This window comes from Mobula hypostoma, chromosome 11 (genome assembly GCF_963921235.1).
Source record: "Mobula hypostoma chromosome 11, sMobHyp1.1, whole genome shotgun sequence".
Taxonomy (NCBI): domain Eukaryota; kingdom Metazoa; phylum Chordata; class Chondrichthyes; order Myliobatiformes; family Myliobatidae; genus Mobula; species Mobula hypostoma.
In genome coordinates, this window is record NC_086107.1 from 34,046,818 (window position 1) to 34,066,449 (window position 19,632).

The window sequence follows — 19,632 nt, forward strand, 5'->3', positions numbered from 1 at the left end:
GCAACTATTTGCACTATACAGGTAATATTATTTTGGTATTATATTCATATTAAAGGCAGGCATACACTTTGTCACAGTAGTTGTGCTAATTAACAGCTGTCTTGTATGTAAAGTAGATTTACAATACTTAATACAGAACATACGTTTTTATCTAAACTAGTTCTTCTTGAGTTATTTGTTATGCTATTTGAGGTTTGGAAAAAGTGCTAAGTGATGCCAAGTGATTTAAATAACAGCCAGTCTCTATATTTTTCTCTATTGCAGTAATTTTCTTCGTTAAAATAAAGAAAAGAATAATTATATCTTAATTTTAAGGTTAAAAGGAAATGTTAACATCTGCAAAGCTATAAACTGAAAAGAAAAACAGACTACTCAATTATCGCGTGTTGTTGTGAGAAGTAATTTCTTTTGTAGCCAAGTACAGCTGAGCATCATATTAGCAGTATGCATTCAATATATCTACATCTATGGGCAGTGAAGGTCCATATGCTAAACTATTACATGTTAAAATACCCAATCAAATTCAAATGGATCAACAGTAGCTTTATTGAAAGAAAGTACAAAATGAGAAAAGATGCTGAATGAAAGTCTGAAATTCCCAATTGTCATCTTATTGAGGAAAAGCTGAGTTAGCTTTAAATACATTTAGTAAAGAAGAGAGAGAGAATAAGTCAAAGAAAAGGACAACTGCACGTAGGCAGAGACTTTCCACATTCCTTGACGAAGTCCGAAAGTTATTTACATTTAGAGTATTACTTAGGCAATTCAAGCACTGTTCATTGAAATATAGAAATTAACAAATTAGAAGTGGGCTCAATGCGTCTATGCTATTCACAAAACGTTAATTCCTCAATTCATTTACAATCCTTTGCTCAATTACCTTAAATCCATGTCCATGAGCTAAACATAACTGTGCAAAGAAAACGTTCTACTGTATGCAGTGGGTTTTCAGCAAGGAAAAACAGCAAAGACCCTGAAAGATTTTATAAAAAGTAACGAAGCTTTCTTTAAGTAGAAACCAAATTAGATATAATTTTAAGTAAAGAATATTGCAGCATCAAGGATTCCTTCAAAGGCTGAAGCTTCAAAAAGCTCACATCCATCATTAAGAATCCCCATCACCCAGGGCATGCCCTTTTTCATTGCTACCATCAGGGACGAGATACAAGAATCAGAATCAGGTTTAATATCACAGGCATATATCGTGAAATTTGTTAACTTAGCGGCACTAGTACAATGCAATGTGTTCATGGGTTCATTGTCCATTTAGAAGTCCATTTAGAATGTCCATTTACAGAACTTCAGGAGCCTGAAGACACACACTCAAAGTTTTAGGAACAGCTTCTTCTCCACTATCAGATTTCCAAATGGACAATGAAGTAACCTTTGAACACTACCTCACTACTTATGCTCTCTTTTTGCACTACTTATTCAAAGTCTGTATGTATATTTCTTATAGCAATCTATAGTTTGTTATCAATTGCACTGTACTGTGCCACAAAACAAATGTCATGACATATGCCAGTGACATTAAACACGATTCTGATTCCAAGCCTAAATAATGTTAATGTTAAAATGATACTAAACTTACCACATTTACCATTATATAATTATGACAAAATTGGTTTCAATATTTCTTTATCAATATAGTGCCGCTATGTTCAAAGACTGATGTTAAAAAGTAACAAATTAGTGCTGAAGGTTCGATCGAAGCCATAGGAAAAAATGCCACCAACTGACATTTAAATAAAAATAATTTCTTTTCATCACGACGACAGCAGAGGTTTCTCATTGTTGACTCTAGAGCATGTCTCATTTTGGCATAACAAGATATCAAGTGTGACTGAATAGGATTACTTTAACGGCATAGCATGTCAACTTCACTGAACACAAGAATCATGTAAAAACACTAAGTTCTGCTTTAACTCACCAAAACATTAGCTGTGAAACTAAAATTTTAAATATGCTTGTGCCTTGTAGTGTGATTTAGCTTAAGTATTCATTGTGTCCTTGAGCAAGGCACTTAATCACACATTGCTCTGCGATGACACTGGTGCCAAGCTGTATGGGTCCTAATGCCCTTCCCTTGGACAACATTGGTGTAGTGGAGAGGGGAGACTTGCAGCATGGGCAACTGCTGGTCTTCCATACAACCTTGCCCAGGCCTGTGTCCTGGAGAGTGAAGACTTTCCAGGTGCAGATCCATGGTCTCACAAGACTAACGGATGCCTTAAAAAAATTCATATGGGGTTTAAGGTTACAACTATCTTAATACCACATAAATCAAATGGCAATATTGAGGGGCAACATTGTATGCTTTTGTTTCCAATTCACTAAACAACTATGGGATATTACATATAAATACAAAATTAAAAACATTTATTTTCCCCATTTTCCATCCCAACTTCAGGTTACTGAAGGATTTATATGCAGTAAGCGGTCAATAGCAGCTCTTTGTTGAACATGGAACTAATTAAGCCAGTTGGATCCTACAAATTCAGATATTATAACTGAGACAGTAGCTTTGAGGCTCCAGCTGAACTGCTGAAGTGTCAGGAGATGTATCTGAACTCACAACCTCAAGTCGAAGACCAATATCCTACACCTGACCCAGGACAGGCACTTAGTAGTAAGACATACACAGAAAACACATATTGTCAATCTCATTAAAGTCCTGCAGAATTCTCATAATGGACTTTTGCATAAATAATATTGTCACTCAGTCAGTGGGTGCCGTCCCGAGTCCGGGGTTGGCGGCTATGCACCTCCATCATCTTCCATCTTGCGCTCTTTTTCTGGCCTCAGCAGAACTCAACCCAGTCCATTGCCTCACATTATCGTACCAAGTGGTTCACTGCCTTCCTCTTTCCCTCTTTCCTTCTATCATTCCTTCCAATAACAATTTCTGCAGTCCACCACCTCTTAACAAGTGCCCGGCATATTCCAGCTTCCTTTTTTGCATGTGGTTAAACCTGAAGGATTGTATCCAAATGGCAGCTCAGCAATGTCTCCCCAAAAGAAAGCGTGTAGCTAATTATACCAATTCAATTAAAATCTTTTAGCATTTCAGGCTTTCCAACAATTCTTTTTTTAATCATGTAAGTAAACAAATATTGTTTTGGGGGAATATCAATCTTTAAAAAGCTATCAACATCTTCTTATTGTACTTCTATAATATATTTTCTATTAAGGAATCCACCCTTTTTGTGCAAATCGATGAAGAGTATTCTGTAGTATTTTGGTTGTAATCACGCTTAGCCTCCTCTCTGCTGAGAGTGTGGATCTGCCAGCACCAGATCACCAGATGACCAGATGACTGCGGGTCAGTGAGCATGGTTTACGAATGGATGAGGAGAGACAAGCTTATGGAGTGCATCAGAGGCCACAGGCACCTAAACCCTTGCAAACATAAAATAGATCAGAAGTTGTTCTGCGTTAGGGAGCTAACCAAACTAAATTGCGTTACCAGAGTAAATCAAGCGGTCATTTTACAGTGCTGATTAACTTCAACGCCGCCGCTTCAACCAAGTTTACTCACTGGTCCGACATTTATAGCGTCCGTTTCCTACTCCGTGGCCCTGGCAACGCCAAATTCTGGCGCGATACCTGCCGGGAGATATAGACCATGCCCAACATCAACAAAATAAACTACAAATCCCATCAGGTAGCGTGGTCCTTTCTTTAATCGGAATTGTGTCCGCCAGGAAAACATATTATCAGATTTAGTTCCGGAAGCAAATATAAAGTAGGGAAGGAAACCTGAGCGTAATTTAAAGTCTCTGTAACATTATTTGTATGCAAAACTTTGTAACTATAAAATCTGTGCAAACTAAACGAAAAATGTAAAAGCGCTGGGTCGACCTTAAACGCTCTCCAGAGATGTCATCTGACCTGCCCAGTATTTCCAGCCTTTTCTGCTTTTTCAGATTTCCAAATTACAGTATCTGCAGTATTTTTTAAAGCAAAAGAAAATAATTGAAACTAAAGAAAATACACTGAAAATACTGGAAATGATTACCAGGTCAACTTTCTCCCCGGATGGAGGGAGAAACTCAATCTTTCGAATTGATTTTGTTATGTTATAAACCTACAGGAAAGAGTACATACTAAACAACTACATTTTAAGAGACATGCAGATCAAGAACTTGAGGAAAGGAAGAAAAGAGCAGGAAATGGATTCACATGGACATGACAAAAGGGTAGAAATTGATCAAAAGTTGATGAAATTTTCCATTTCAGGGTATTAATAGTTTTTTTTAAAAAACACACAAACGGAGTTACCTACAATTCAAAACATTCAGTGAGGGAGGAAACTAGGGAATGTAATGGAGCAGTGTAATATACCTCCTGTACCTAATAAAGTGGTTACAGAGTGATTTCATGATCTTTTCCAGCCGTAGCACATCCACTTCGTGTCAATGTGCTGAGTGATGTTCTTCTGCACACCACTGTTATAACACATGATTATTTGAGTTACTGTTGCGTTCCTGTCAGCTTGAACCAGTCTGGCCATTCTTCTCTGACCTCTATTGTTAACAAGGCATTTTTGCCCACAGAACTGCCCATTACTGAATGTGTGTCATTTTTTTTGCATCATTCTCTGTAAACACTAGAGCAGGGGTTCCCAATTTTTCTTATATCATGGACCCCTACCATTAAGCAAGGAGTCTATGGACCCCAGATTGGGAAAACCTGCTCCAGAGACTGTTGTGCATGAAAATCCCCGGAAGTTTGCAGTTTCTGAGATACTCAAACCCTCCCCTTTGGCACCAACCTTCACTCCACAGTCAAAATCACTTAGGTCACATTTCTTCCCCATTCTAAAGTTTGGTCTGAACCATAACCAAACTTCCAGACCATGTCTGCATGTTTTTGTACATTGAGTTATGCCACGTGATTGGCTGATTAGATATTCACATTAACAAGCAGATACTCAGGTGTACCTAATAAACTGGCCACTGAGTATAGGAGTATACAAGTACACAGAGCATTGAAAGTGTTGTTATGGGTGGTGAAAAAGGTTTTTAGGAGCATTATATTGTTGTTGTATAAGTCAATGGTGAGGCCAAACCCATTATAAGTTGAGTACCCCTTATCTGAAATGCTTGGGGTTGAAGGTGTTTCGAATTTAGGATTTTTTCGGAGTTTGGAATAAATAACGAGATAGCTTGGGATCGCCATCATTTCCAACTCTGAATTTACTGCTACCAGTAAGCAGTCTTTGTCTTACACTAGTTAATCGCACAAATGTGATGCAACTGTTCAGTGTGTTAGATTTTCATCTTGGCAAACTCATCAATGAATTTCTCTGCTGCTTCACGATCAGCAAACGCTTTATCACCACAAATCTTTAAAACTTCAATGCCGTGCCTTTTCTTAAATCTCTGCAACCAGTCTGCTGAATATTCTAAGGTTCATTTATTATCAAAGCATGCATCCATATACAACTCTGAAACCTGTATTCACAATTACCTTCCATTTTCAGTTTGTCATGATAGATCTTTACTTGTTTCATAATCACTGTACCACTAAGCAGCATATATTCACTCCGATGCTGATGAATCCATTCTTTCAATACACAATTGAGGTCTTTATTTTTCACTTTAGGCAGTGTTTTTCTCTGTTTTTCATTACCTTCTCCTCATTACATATGTGAGGTCACTTCTCAGAACTGTTTGTGGTGCGCAGAGACCTGTGCATTGCCGGGGAACCTTCCCAGTACCTTGTGGAATTTTCCATTTGTGAAGTCGCGTCAGCACTCAAAAAGGTTTTGGGTTTCGGATAAGGGGTACTCAACCTCTACAGGAGAGATGAGGTTAGACTGGAAAAACCACAAAAAGGATTTAAGTGAATTATGCCAGTACTAGCAGGCTGTAGTTATAGGGAGAGTTTGTCCAGGTTAGATCTTTACTCCTTGGAGCGCAGGAGAATGAGGGATAACCTTATACAGATTTATTAAATACAACGTGGAACGGGCCCTTCCAACCCAATGAGCTGTACTGCCAAGCTACCCAACTATTTAACCCTAGCTTTATTACTAGACAATTTACCGGTACATATTTGGATTGTGGGAGGAAACTAGAGCACCATTGAACTCCGAACTCTGACACCCCAAGCTTTCATAGTGTCGCACCAACTGCTACGCTGGGTGGAAGTACATCCCTACCAAAGGAGGTGTAAGGTGCTCCTTCACTCCATTAGCCTGCAGCTCACTCTTGGGCAAGGTGTTGCACCAGCTTAGCCCCCTAATCAGGGTCATGTGAGGCCACGGGAGCAGGTGGTGGATGGTCGTATGAGCAGCTGGTGCAGATCACAAGTCTTGGTTATGCGATCACTGAAGCCAGGCAGACAATCTCTGAAGGGTATTGATAATGGCTAGGGTCACCCGTCCTGTAAAGACACTGCCCAGAGGAGGCAATGGCAAACCATTTCTGTGGGAAAATTTGCCAAGAACAATCAGGGTCATGGAAAGACCATGATCACCCATATCATATAACACGGCACTTAACGAACAAAACGAACTGCTTCCGTGGTTATAAGATCATGAGGGACATAGATAAAGTGGCTGGTAGCAGTCTTTTCCCCAGGGTAGGAACTTCAAAATAAGGAGTATTGACTTAGAGTGAGATCTAAAAGGGAATTGAGGGCATTGTTTCAAACAGAGTGTATTGAATATATGGAGTGAGCTGCCTAGAGGAGGTAATAGATGTAGGTATAGAATTACCATTTAAAAAGCATTTGTATAGGTATGTGCAGGGATGGTTCTTGAGGAATATTGGCCAAATGCAAGAAACTGGGACTAGCTAGGTGGGCACCATGGTTGGCATGCACTGGTTGGGCAAAGAGCCTGTATCTGTGCTTTATTGCTCATAACTCTATGATTCTTTGTTTCACTTTTTAAGGAAAAAGTCAAGTATAGCTGGTCTAAGTTGGTAATAAACATTGGATAGAACCAATTGGTAATGAATTGGATCGAACATTCTCAGTTCATGAATAATAATGAATAGATAAGTTTTTCCTTTCTTAGATGTGAAGAAAGAGAGAAAGCCAGCAAGACAGAGATGAATGGATAGGAATATTAGAGCCCAGGACCTGAGGAAGAGATCATTGACAAGAGAAGGGTGTAGGTGTCCTTGATAATGGGGGAGTACGCTGAGAATTCAAAAAGAAAAATTTTATCAAATTTGGAATAAATGGATTGAATATTTAACCCCAAAGCGAGCAGACTTTAGATGACTCTCCTAATGATTTATACTGCTCTTCTCATCAACACAGTAATATTGCTAACGTAAACACCCCTGGTCTAAATGTTTACTGTTTTTTTTTCCTTTTTTTGGAAAATGGAGAATTAACACAAGTAAAGGAAAACATTTGGGAAAGGGGAAAAAAATGATAAAATTAAGTAAATAAGTACATAGGGATTGGATAATTATGTTTGGGGGTAGGAGCAAACACGAACAAGTTAGGATATAAACACCTACAATGGTAGTTACATAGGCTTACATACAATATTTTGGACCAGGAAGAAATGGTCCAGAAGAGATATATGGAAATTATTATTAATCCACTATTATTACTATTTTTCTTAACAACTAATATCATCATTTAGCCTAATAGAGTAGAATTTCAACTGCACATAATTATCTATTTAAGTGTCTAATTTCTTTTTATATCATCTTAATGTGTACTTAGGAATGTATAAATAATTATAGACTTATACATATATAAAAAAAATGGAAAAGGTTATACATGTGAAAAAAGTTCATGATACTTGTGAATTCCTTATCCAAATAAAAATAAAAAATTTTAAAAGAAAGAAGATAATGGGGGAGTAGGAATTCAGATGCTCAGTTCAAGGTGAAATAAGAAAACAAAACTAGGAAAATTGGAGTCAGTTTCACACTAACCAGACAGGAAGATAAAATCAGCTGGTCAGGAATGGAGCTTGTTGTAGGAATTGAAGATAATAATTTTGGTTTTCCCACGCACAGTAATCCAGAATTGGACGCCAGAAAGCAGGCCGATAACGACAGAGCATGGGTTGAGCAAGGTGTTGGAGAGGTAAACTTACATCAGCAGCAAGATTGTCATTAAGGATAGCATATTGAGGAAGAGGCAGGGAATCATAAATAGTTCCTCAAAGGAAGCTAAGGTGGAGGCAAGAGTGGGACCTTTAGATATTTAATATAGGAAAGAAAGGAAGGCAATCCATCTCATTTAGGCTGGGAAGGAAAGTCATTGAAGGAGAGTGTACAATTGCCCCCATGACACAAGCAGCACAAAGGTTGAAAGGATGACAGAGAACTCGGCTCACAGCTTTTCCTCACGTCAGATGCTGGTTAGATGAATAATGTTACACTCAGGTTTTGAAACTGGGTTCTGGCTTCAGCTATTAGCTGGTGGATGTTTAAAGGTTCGCATTAGGCTCCATAACAAAAAGAATTCATAACTAAGATTGTCAATGGCCAAAAGAGCTGATAACAACTGTGCCCTGGTAAGGTTTGAATAAAATGAGTGTAGCCCTAGAATAATGTTAACTGCGCAAGCATCAACTATGGCATGCTTATCCTGATTGAAGCAATATTAAAATAAAGTTGCCAAATGACACCTTTAGAAACAATATTAAAGAGATCAGGGCTGCAGATGTTAAAGCAAAGCCAATCTGAATTTATGGATTTTTCAAAGTTTAATACCAATAGGCTGACTTTGCATTTCACATAAGCAGAGGCAGCATGATAGTGTAGCTGCTGGCGTAATGCTGTTTCTGCACCGGTCACCTGGGTACAACTCTACCACTGTCCATAAGGAATTTGTACATTCTCCCTATGATTACGTTGGTTTCCTCCGGGTGCTCCAGTTTCCTCCCACATTCCAAGGATACACAGGTTAGAGGGTTAGTTGATCACATAGATGTAATTGGGTGCCGGGTGCTCATTGGAGGAGAAGAGCCTATTACTGTGCTGTACCTCTAAATAGAATAAAATTTAAAATGGGTTTAGAAACTTATTAGTACCCTGCTTGCTTTTAGTCCCAAGCAGACAATAAATACACAGCTCCTCCTGGGTCCTGATCAAACCACAAAATAGCTCTGGACTAAAGCCAGCCATCACTTAACTTCTCTTTCTGATTAATTTACCCAATCTTCTGGAAAATTTCATTCCAATTTACCACACCACAATCAATTCTCATTTCTCCTGATCAAGCTAACTTCTGTTAGACCACGAGACCATAAGACATAGGAGCAGAATTAGGCCATTCAGCCCTTCAAGCCCGCTCCATTATTTCATCATGGCTGATCCCAGATCCCATTCAACATCACACACCTGCCCTCTCACCATATCCATTGATGTCCCGACCAATCGGGAATCTATCAGCTTCCTTGAATATACGCACGGACTTGGCCTCCATCGCAGACTGTGACAGGGCATACCACAGATTCTACCTAGTGGTGTTCCTCAGAACTATCTATCCCTCCACCCATCTTCATACAATCTGCAAACTTTGCCACAAAGCTATCAATTCCATTATCTAAATCATTGACAGACAATGTGTAAAAGGACTCAACGTTCTGCTGAAGGGTCTCGGCCCAAAACGTCAACTATTTTTTTCCATAGATGCTGCCTGGCCTGCTGAGTTCCTCCAGCATTTTGTGTGTCTTTCTTGGATTTCCAGCATCTGCAGATTTTCTCGTTCTTTTCCCTTCTTACAGGTTTTTTTTAGCTGCCTTTGTTGGATTTTTAAAGTTTCCTAATCATCCAACTTCCCACTCCCTTTTAAATCTTATATGCCCTTTCCTTGGCTTTTATGCAGCCCTTAACTTCCCTTGTCAGCCATGGTTATCTACCCTTGTCATATGAGAACAACTTCTTCAGTGGGATATATCTATCCTGAGCGTTGGAAACTATTCCCAGAAACTTCAGCCATCTCTGTTCCCACAAGCATCCCCCTCCAATCCACCTGGGCAAGCTCCTCTCTCACACCTTGTAATTCCCTTTACTCCATTGCAATACTGATACATGTGACTTATGCTTCTCCCTCTCAAATTGCAGTATGAAATCAATCATATTATGACCACTGCCTCTGAAGAGTTCCTTTACGTTAAGCTGACTAACAAAGTCAGGGTTATTACACAACACCCAATCTAAGATAGCCTTTCCCCTAGCAGGCTCAAGCACAAGCTGCTCTAAAAAGCAATTCTGTAGACATTCAGCAAATTCCCTCTCTTGCGATCTGACACCAATCTGATTTTCCCAGTCCCCTTGCATATTGAAGTCCCCCATTACAATTGTGACATTACCCTTATTACATGCCCTTTCCAGCTCCCTTTGCAATTTCAAACCCACATTTTGGCTACAGTTCTTTTCACTCCTCTCACAGGAGTTGCTTCCTATAATGGCTGGGAATGTCTAGCAACGATCTCCATCTTCCAGACCTTTCTACCTATTCCAGCCTTCATTGCTTCCATGAATTCTAGGCCATTATCTCCAGATGATGCACTTTCAAACCACACTGGGCTCCAGAGATTGAAAAATCATTTGTATATCTTCCCAGTGATGTTTCAATAAAAGAATGACACTTTAAAACAGAGAAAAAAAACATTAGCTAGAATTCAAAAGGTATGGAGTTGGCAGAACGAAGATTTATGGAACGTGAATTTAACAATGTGGAATGCAATAACTATTTGTTAAAAGGTCATTTTGCAAATGTTTTCATGAATAAATCATGAACCCAAAATAATTCAGTTTTAAAGTAAGTTGCACTGATTATCGGCTTATTGTTAAAATGATAGATTAATAGCAATGTCTGTACATGGTCAGTTCTGCATTATTGCGGTCTTTATTTTCTTTTCATTTCTAACATGATTTTTTATTCAGTTTCCTTTCAAAGGTCCAGCCAGCTTTCTACTGCAGCAATGACCCTGCAATTGGTTTCCGAGAACAGCAATACCAACCTTATACACCCAGGATTCTCCTTAATGAATTTTCATAGTGAAGTCTTTCTTTTTGGACAGAAAGGATGGCCTAAAAGATCCTGCAACACAGGTGTTTTCCTTCTTCATCTCAAGAGTCACCAGCTGAAACTTAAACCTGTTTCATTTTCATCTGAATCATGCTATCTCCCACCACTGCGTCGGCCTGCAGTAACTCATTACTCAGATCCCGCAGAGGCAGCAAGCCTTTCTTACCTCATTCATGGTGGGAGAACTCCAAATAACGAGCTGCCTAATACACTTTATGTCATGATGGTTTATGACAATGCTGCCAAAAAGCGAACGTCTCTTCAATGCACTGAAAAGAAAGTAACAGGAGATGTTCCCAGTGGAAGATATGGCCACACCATCAATGTGATTCAGGACAAGGGAGAAACTATATGTGCCCTGTTTGGTGGTAGATCGTACCTGGCTCCTGGACAAAGAACTACAGAAAACTGGAATAGCCTGGTGGATTGTTCACCTGAGGTATTTCTGATTGATATGAATACCGGCCATTGCACATCCCATGTAATTCCAGAAATAGAAGAGGGCTTTTCATTCCATGTTGCCATTTCAAAACTTGACACCATCTATGTATTAGGTGGTCATTCTATTAAAAACAATAATCGTCCTGCAAGATTGCTTAGTCTAAAAGTAGATCTTTCAGACATTCATCCAAGTGTGAAATGTACAATACTACATGGAGGTATCTCTGTATCAAGTGCAATCGTGACCCAGGCTGGCACAGATGAATTCATCATTGTTGGTGGCTATGAATCTGAGAGCCAGAAGCGGATGATTTGTAACACCATCATTCTGGAGAATAATAACATTCAGATTTTGGAAAAAGAACCCCCAGCATGGACTAATGATATCAAAGCAAGCAAAACCTGGTTTGGCAGTGATATGGGAAGTAGTGCAGTGTTAATAGGAATTCCTGGAGAAACGAAACAAGATACACCAATTGCACACTACTTCTACATTGCAAATTTTGGACGGCCTAAAGAAGAAAGCCAGATGTCTGCCAGCCAGGAATCCTTTACTGATCCTGAGGAATACAGCACATTTGAAGATTCGGAAGAATTTCACTTTGATGTGGAAGCAGATCCCTCTGATGATGTGGAAAACACGGATGATGCTGATGAAGAAGGTTATTGGATTAAATGCAGTGCCAACTGCAATATGAACATTAAGATCTGGGTGCCTTATTACTCTACAGAACTCAAAAAACCTGCAATGATCTTCTGCTCGAATGCAGGTGATGATGGACACTGGGTACACGCTCAGTGCATGAATCTCACAGAAATGCAGCTGATTCAGTTTTCTCAGGAGAACATAAAGTACTTTTGCAATGAACATTATATTGACAGAGGAATTAAAACTCCACTCAAGCCAAAGCAGATAAAGCGAACGCCAATAAAATCCCCCCGTAAGAAGTCACCGGCAACACTGAAAAGGGTGCCAATGAAGAAGAGCTTTCTGAAGAGACTGTTTGATTAAAATTGTTAGACATGTATCATTAATTCTATGTTTATAAATTTATGAAAAAATAGCATTTTTAATGTTCATATCTCAGCATACTGATTTTTAGGTTATTTAGGTTTTCTACTCTACAAAATTAACAAACATTGTTTTCTGGAATGCAAAGGCAGCAACCAGCAAACTGAATTAGCTTCTTATCATTTACTGATAACAATGTCTAAGTTCTTTCTTTTTGAACATAAATATAAATTATCTGATTTAACAAAAGACACCATTTACTCAAATGAGACTACTAAACTAAATTGCCAAAGGTGCTCAGAATACTATAAAACACAGTAAAATACATTAAAATGCAATAAAACCTTTTGTGTAATAAGATCCAACATTTAAATGATGTATGGAAGACCAAGAAGTTTTTTATTGTTTGATCATAAGCTATTTTGTAATGTTAGCTTTAGTGTTTCTTTGGTGTTATTGCCTTGAATGCAACATTTGATGCAGAAATGGATTTTTAAAGAAACTGATTACAAATTTCATTTTATTGCTCTGCTTGTTAATTCAATGATTATTAACTTTACTTCTGTGGTGTTAATGTTACCTAGAAATAAAAATGATAATTACCCTTTGAATTGAGACTTTTAAAGATCGACGCAATAAATTTCATTTACTGAAAGCTCTGATACTCAGAATTCAATGGAGAGTGTAAGGTTACATAAAGCTCAGAAAATCGGTCATCTACTGGAATGTGATGAATCTCAACTTTCCGTTCATTCCCTTGCTCCATCTGTCTTGGATATACATCCCGAAGATTCATTTCTAATAGTTTCCAGTTATAATTGCTGTGTTACAGTTTTCTAAATTCTCTCCAGACATGTTCATGTGTTTAGTATTGCCAATCTCAATACTAGCAAGTACGATACTTAATGTCTTATCCCTATGATCTAACAGCATTCATACGCAATAAACTCCCATGCCAAATCCTGACTTAGGTCAAGACACATTCACCTACCACATGTGATCACTAACCTATTTTGGTTTAGTCTAGCAACCACTCAATTTTAAGTGTCTGATCTTCACTTCCAAATCTTTCCTTGGCAGCACCTTCTCTCATTTCGTAATTCCCACTGATAATACAACATTCCAAAGATTCCCAATAGTTCTGCGCATATTTAAAAATCCAGCATCTCTGATTTTGATTATTCCAGCATTGGCATCCTTGCACTTAAGATCTGGAATTCCTTCCATGAGCTTCTCTGCCAAATATCTTGCGTTATTAAAAGCTTTTCTATGGAGATTATCTGGATATTTAATTTAAGTTGTTTGTCTAGTTGTTCAAAATAATTCTCCTTATACTATCATAACAATAATCTGACATAACACACCAACAAAGCCCCATTCCAAAAGAAAGTTAACGCTAAGCCATGGAAAGAGATGTAAGGGAAGATGACAAAAAGCTTGGCCACAATAGTAGGTTTAACAAACAACTAGAAGAAAAAGATCAAAATATTCAGTCTACCACATCCGCATCAACACATTTGTCCATCTACGCTAATCCCATTAATTTGATTTTCTATCTCAATACCATATACTTGCAATCTCCCATTCCTTTGTATCTAGAAATCTGTCAGTTTCTTTCCTCAGTAATGACATATTCATATCATATTCTCCTGTGGACAACAATGCCTTAGGTTCACCAGCCTCCAAGTGAAGAAGTTTCTCATCTCAATCCTAGATATTTACTATGCATTTTGAGTGTGACCTCAAGTTGTAGACCCCTCTCTTGAGCCATAGGAATTACCTTCCCTGTGTCCCATCTGTCAAGACCTGTTAATTTCAATGAGACACCCTCTCATTCTTCTAAATTCTTCTGAGTGTAAATGTAATCAACCAAATGTCTCTTCGTACAACTGCCTCACCATCCCAGGAATAAATTTAGTAAACCTTTATGGTGCTCCTTCTATATCGTTCTTAGGTAAAGAGACAAAAAACTGTGTGCAATACTCCAGGTGTGGTCACAAAACCTCAAAGCCAATGAAAGGCAACACACTAGTTCTCTTCTTAACAGCTTGCTGCACCTGCATGTTTACTTTCAGTCACAGGTGTACAAGATTTACAGGTCCCTTTGTATTTCAAGCCTTCATGGTCTATCACCATTTAAATAGAAATCTGCCTTTGTTTTTTCCTACCAAAGTGAATAATTTCACATTCTTCCACTTATAAAGCAGCAGTGCTACATTTGCCAACATTCAATTCCTGCCATTATCTAGAGCATTTTGGAAGGTGACAAACAAAAACAAGGAGAGGGGGAGACGTTTAGGGAGAGCTTTCCAGAGCCAAGTGACTTGGAATCTAAATGCATTCTTACACATTGAGGTGGAATTGATACTGGGGATGTGCAAAAGATCACAATTGTAGGAGCACATATATCTTGAAGAATTATAGGCCAGTAAGATATGAAAGCAAAACAAGGGTGATTATTTTAAATTGAGACATTCGATGAGCACAGACATAATGGATTAAGATGATCACGATGCATTGAAAAGGTCACGTCATAACAGGAGTTCAAATCAGAGTTTCAGCCATTGAGGAACTGAGAGAGGAAAGCAGGGATGTGGTCAGGAATTAATCTTTGAGTTGAATATAATACCAGGAGAGATTCCAGAAGACAGAGTCAGTGGTCAAGGCACAGGGCATATAGAGGGGACCAAGCAGTCAAACTTCCCAATATTTAGTTGGAGAAAGTTTCTGCACATGCACAATATGTTAGACAAGCTTAGATCTAGAAGTCCAGCAAAAATATTGCAAATAATCTAATGAACAGAAGATGTATAGAAAATCACAAAAGGTCCAGCAGCTAGTTGATAACCATGGCTAACCAAAACAACCTTTAGCCCAAAGACCTAACCCCACCAGAGCTAAAGATGAGAGATTATCAAGAACAGGAGCAACCAGTAAGTAATAGAAGAAGAAATTCGAAGCCCCTTCAGGCAAGACTGCCTTTGATGTGAGTGTCCTTGTTTCCATTCCATAGAAGGCTACTCATTACAACTTTAATATTATTCCAGCAAAACAAGAGGCTGTAGAGCTGAAAAATAACAAGCTTTCTTGAGCAGATGAAAATGTTCCTCTGATGAAATTCCAAAAGAGTCTCCAATGTGAAACATTGACTTTATTTTTCTTTTCACAGGTGTGACTTGATTTTTGAGTAGTTCCAGCATTTTCTGTGCTTATTTGAAAGTCATAAAACTTCAGTCAAATTGGCTAAGTTCTAAATTATTTCAAAGTTCGAAGTTCAGAGTACATTTTTATTATTAAAGTATGAATACAATATACATCCTTGGGATTCATTTCCTTATAGACAGCCACAAAGAAACTCAAAAGAACCCATAAAAAAAGACCATCAAACACCCGTTGTGCAGAGGAAAAAAAAGTGCAAGGAATAGAAATAAGCAAATAGCATTCAGAACAAAAGTGAGTCCACAGACACATAGCCTGGAGCAGTCAGAGCAGGCCCACGGCCTCAGTTCAGCACATTGCCGAATAAATGTTGCAGAACCCTCAGACATGGAGCCTGGAGCAGCCAGTGCAGGCCACAGCCCCAGACTCAGTTCAGCACAGAGCCAAGTAGGTGTCACAGAGCAGCAAGCAGAACCAGCCCAACCCTTCCCTCTTGTCCCGTCATCCTGCCCCTTCAATCCATCTGGCCTAGCGTTTAAATCATCCAAACATCAGGTTGCTCCCCGCACTAGGGACACAGGTGGTGTCACATTGATATGCGTCATGCCTGAACCCTGCCACCACATTTCAGCCTGTACCAGAGATTTCCAAATCAGCCTGGTGCTTAGTTCAATGTAACCTCGCTCTCAGTTTAGATGGATGGGCCTCAAGACTGTATTACAAAATAAAGGATTTCAGGAATGTGTATTTTACAAAACATTAAATGAATGAAGGCGCCACTCCACTCACCATGACTTTGCCTCAAACATGCCTCGACGGTCACCTCGACTTTGCCTTGCACCCGTGTGCCTCGACCCGAGATTCAGCCTCGCCTGCACTCACCTCACCATTGTTTGTGGTGATGGTTTACCATAGACTTTACAAGAAAAAGTGTTAGTCCCATTTCTTGTTTTGTCTGCCACCAGTAAGTAGTCACTGAGCTTCACCAGTGCCATCTTAAAGCAGAATTATTTACTGAAGTATATCGTAAAAACAGGAAGACCAAGATCCTAATTCAACATGCTCTCATCACATAACCATAAGACCATAAAACCATAAGATGTAGGAACAGAATTAGGCCATTTGGCCCATCAAGTCTGTTCTGCCATTTCGTCATGGCTGATTCAATTTTCCTCTCGGATCCAGTCTCCTGCCTTCTCCCCATATCCCTTCATGCCCTGACCAATTCAAGAATCTATTAACCTCTGCCTTAAGTATACATAAAGCCTTGGCATCCGCAGCTGCCTGTAGCAAAGAATTCCACAGATTCACCACTCTCTGTCTAAAGAAATTCCTCCTCACCTCCATTCTAAAAGGATGCCCCTCTGTTCTGATGCTGTGTACTCTGGTCGTGGGCTCTTCCACTACAGGAGACATCTTCTCCACATCCACTCTATCAAAGCCTTTTGCCATTCAATAGGTTTCAATGATATCACACCTCATTCTTCTGAAATCTAGTGAATACAGGCCCAGAGCCATCAAACGCTCTTCATATGACAAGCCATTCAATCCTGGAATCATTTTTGTGAACGTCCTTTGAACCCTCTCCAGTTTCACAATACTCCAAGTGAGTCTTCACCAGTGCTACATAAAGTCTCAACATTACATCATTGCTTTTATATTCTAGTGCTCTTGAAATAAATGCTAACATTGCATTTGCCTTCCTCATCAACCTGCAAATCAACCTTTAGGGAATCCTGCACAAGGACTCCCAAGTCCCTTTGTGCCTCTGTTTTTTGTATATTCTTTCCATTTAGAAAATAGAAATTTTTTCTACCAAAGTGCATGACCATACACTTCCCAACACTGTATTCCATCTGCTATTTATTTGTCCATTTTCCTAACCTGTCTAAGTCCATCAGTAGACAGTTTGTCCACCATTTCCTTGACCCCATTACTAGCTCTCCAGCATCATTTTCCAGTGGTTTGAAATCCTCTCTTACCTCGCTTTAAGTACTGTATCTGAAGAATCTTTTGGTATCCTCTTTAATATTATTGGCTGGCTTACTTTCATATTCCATCTTTTATTTCTTAATGACTTTTTTAGTTGCCTCCTGTTGATTTTTTAAAATTCCCCAATTCTCTAACTTCTCACTAATTATTGTTCTATTATATGCCTTCTCTTTGGCTTGTATGTTGGCTTTGACTGCTCTTATTAGCCATGGTTGTGTCATCTTGCCTTTAGAATACTTCTTCCTTTTTGATATGTATATATCCTGTGCCTTCCAAATTGCTTCCAGAAATTCCAGCGATTGCCTTTCTGCCATCATCCCTGCCAGTGTTGTTTTCCATTCAATTTCTGCCAACTCCTCTCTCATGCCTCTGTAATTCCCTTTACTCCACTGTAATACTGATACATCTGACGTTAGCTTCTCCTTCTCAAATTTCAGGGTGAATTCGATCATATTATGATCGCTTCCCCTAAAGGTTCTTTTACCTTAAGCTCTCTAATCATTTCAGATTCATTGCACAACACACAATCCAGAATATTTGCTACTCTAGTGGGCTCAATCACAAGCTGCTCTAAAAGGCCATCTCATAGGTGTTCTAGAAATTCATTCTCCAGCACCAACCTGATTTTCCCAATCTACCTACACATCAAAGTTCCCCATGGCTATTGTAATGTTGCCCTTTTGGCATGCATTTTCTATCTCCCGTTGTAATTTGTAGACCACGTCCTTACTACTGTTTGGGGTCTGTATATAACTCCCATCAGGGTCTTTTTACCCTTGCAGTTCATTAGCTCTACCCACAACGATTCAATACCTTCCAACCCTATGCCACCTCTTTCTAATGATTTGATTCATTTTTTTACTAACAGAGCCACGTCACCCCCTTTGCCTACCTGCCTGTCCTTTCGATACCATGTGTATCCTCGGACACTAAGCTCCCAGCTATAATCTTCTTACAGTCATGATTCAGTGATACCTACAACATCATACATGCCAATCTGTCACTGTACTACAAGTTAAACTGCCTTATTCTATATACTGCTCATTCAACATCTTCAGTCTTGTATTCACCCTTTTCAATATTGTCTGCCTTTTCCATTGCCACTCATCCTGTTAACTGCAATTCTACACTGTCATCAGCCTCTCCTTTCTGGGAGTCTCATTACAGATTACCTTTGTTTATAAGCTAACTACCTCATCCTCAGCACTATCACTCTGGGTCCCATTGCCCTGCCAAGCTAGTTTAAATCCTCCCAAACATCTTTAGCAAATCTGCCTGCAAGGATTTTGTACCCCCTCAGGTCTAGGTATAACTCATCCCTTTTGTACACGCCGTATCTTCCCCAATTCAATTCACTCCAAGAAATGGCTGAGAGCACAGATATAGCAAAAGCTATGGACCATTCAACATCTCAGTTGTAACACCAAAGGCCTATGCTCCGAGTAGCTACAGTATATTCCTGGGCAGTTATAACTCTGGCATCTCTGCAATATTGTGAACAATTGCCAGGGTATTTCTCTCTTCACAAAGAACAGATCAATTCCAGCCCAGCTAATTACCACCTACGTACTCTGCATTCAGTCACCAGCAATGTGATGGAAGCTGTCGTCAACAATCCTATCAAGTGGCACTTACACACCAGCACCCTATTGAACGATACCCAGTTTGGGTCCTGCCAAAACCACTCAACACCGGACCTCATACAACCTTGGTCCAAACATGGGCCAATTTTCTGAATTCCTGAGGCAAGCTGAGAGCTACTGTTCTTGCTGTTAAGACTAGTAAAACACTCATGAAGTTGGAGTCATACCTCACAAAAAGAAAAATGTTTGAGGTTGTAGGATCAGCCCACCTTAGGACATATCTGCCAGCGTTCCTCAGGACTATACGCTAGGTTTAACCATCATCATCTCTTTCATCAGTGACCATTCTTTCAACATTAGGTCAGAAGAGGAAATGTTGCTCATGATTTCACCATTCACAACTCGTCATCACACAAGGCAATCTAT

The 19,632-nt window shown here is 39.2% G+C and overlaps 2 protein-coding genes across 5 annotated transcripts in view; one reads left to right on the plus strand and one right to left on the minus strand.

Annotated features, from left to right (window-relative positions):
* The window catches only part of iftap (intraflagellar transport associated protein), a 44,937-nt gene extending 41,332 nt beyond the window's left edge, over window positions 1-3,605 (minus strand). For 2 of the 4 annotated variants that reach the window (XM_063063158.1, XM_063063155.1), the window contains exon 1: window positions 3,467-3,575. The gene's annotated coding sequence lies outside the window, so the exon portion shown is untranslated. Of the gene's footprint in view, window positions 1-3,466 lie in introns of all 4 variants that reach the window. The other 2 variants (XM_063063156.1, XM_063063157.1) reach the window with 2 other exon arrangements.
* Window positions 3,606-10,912: 7,307 nt separating this feature from the next.
* Window positions 10,913-12,472, plus strand: rag2 (recombination activating gene 2). Its single transcript, XM_063063159.1, has one exon. It carries the CDS (start codon window positions 10,913-10,915, stop codon window positions 12,470-12,472), a length of 1,560 nt encoding a protein of 519 aa, XP_062919229.1.
* The last annotated feature ends 7,160 nt before the right edge of the window (window positions 12,473-19,632 follow it).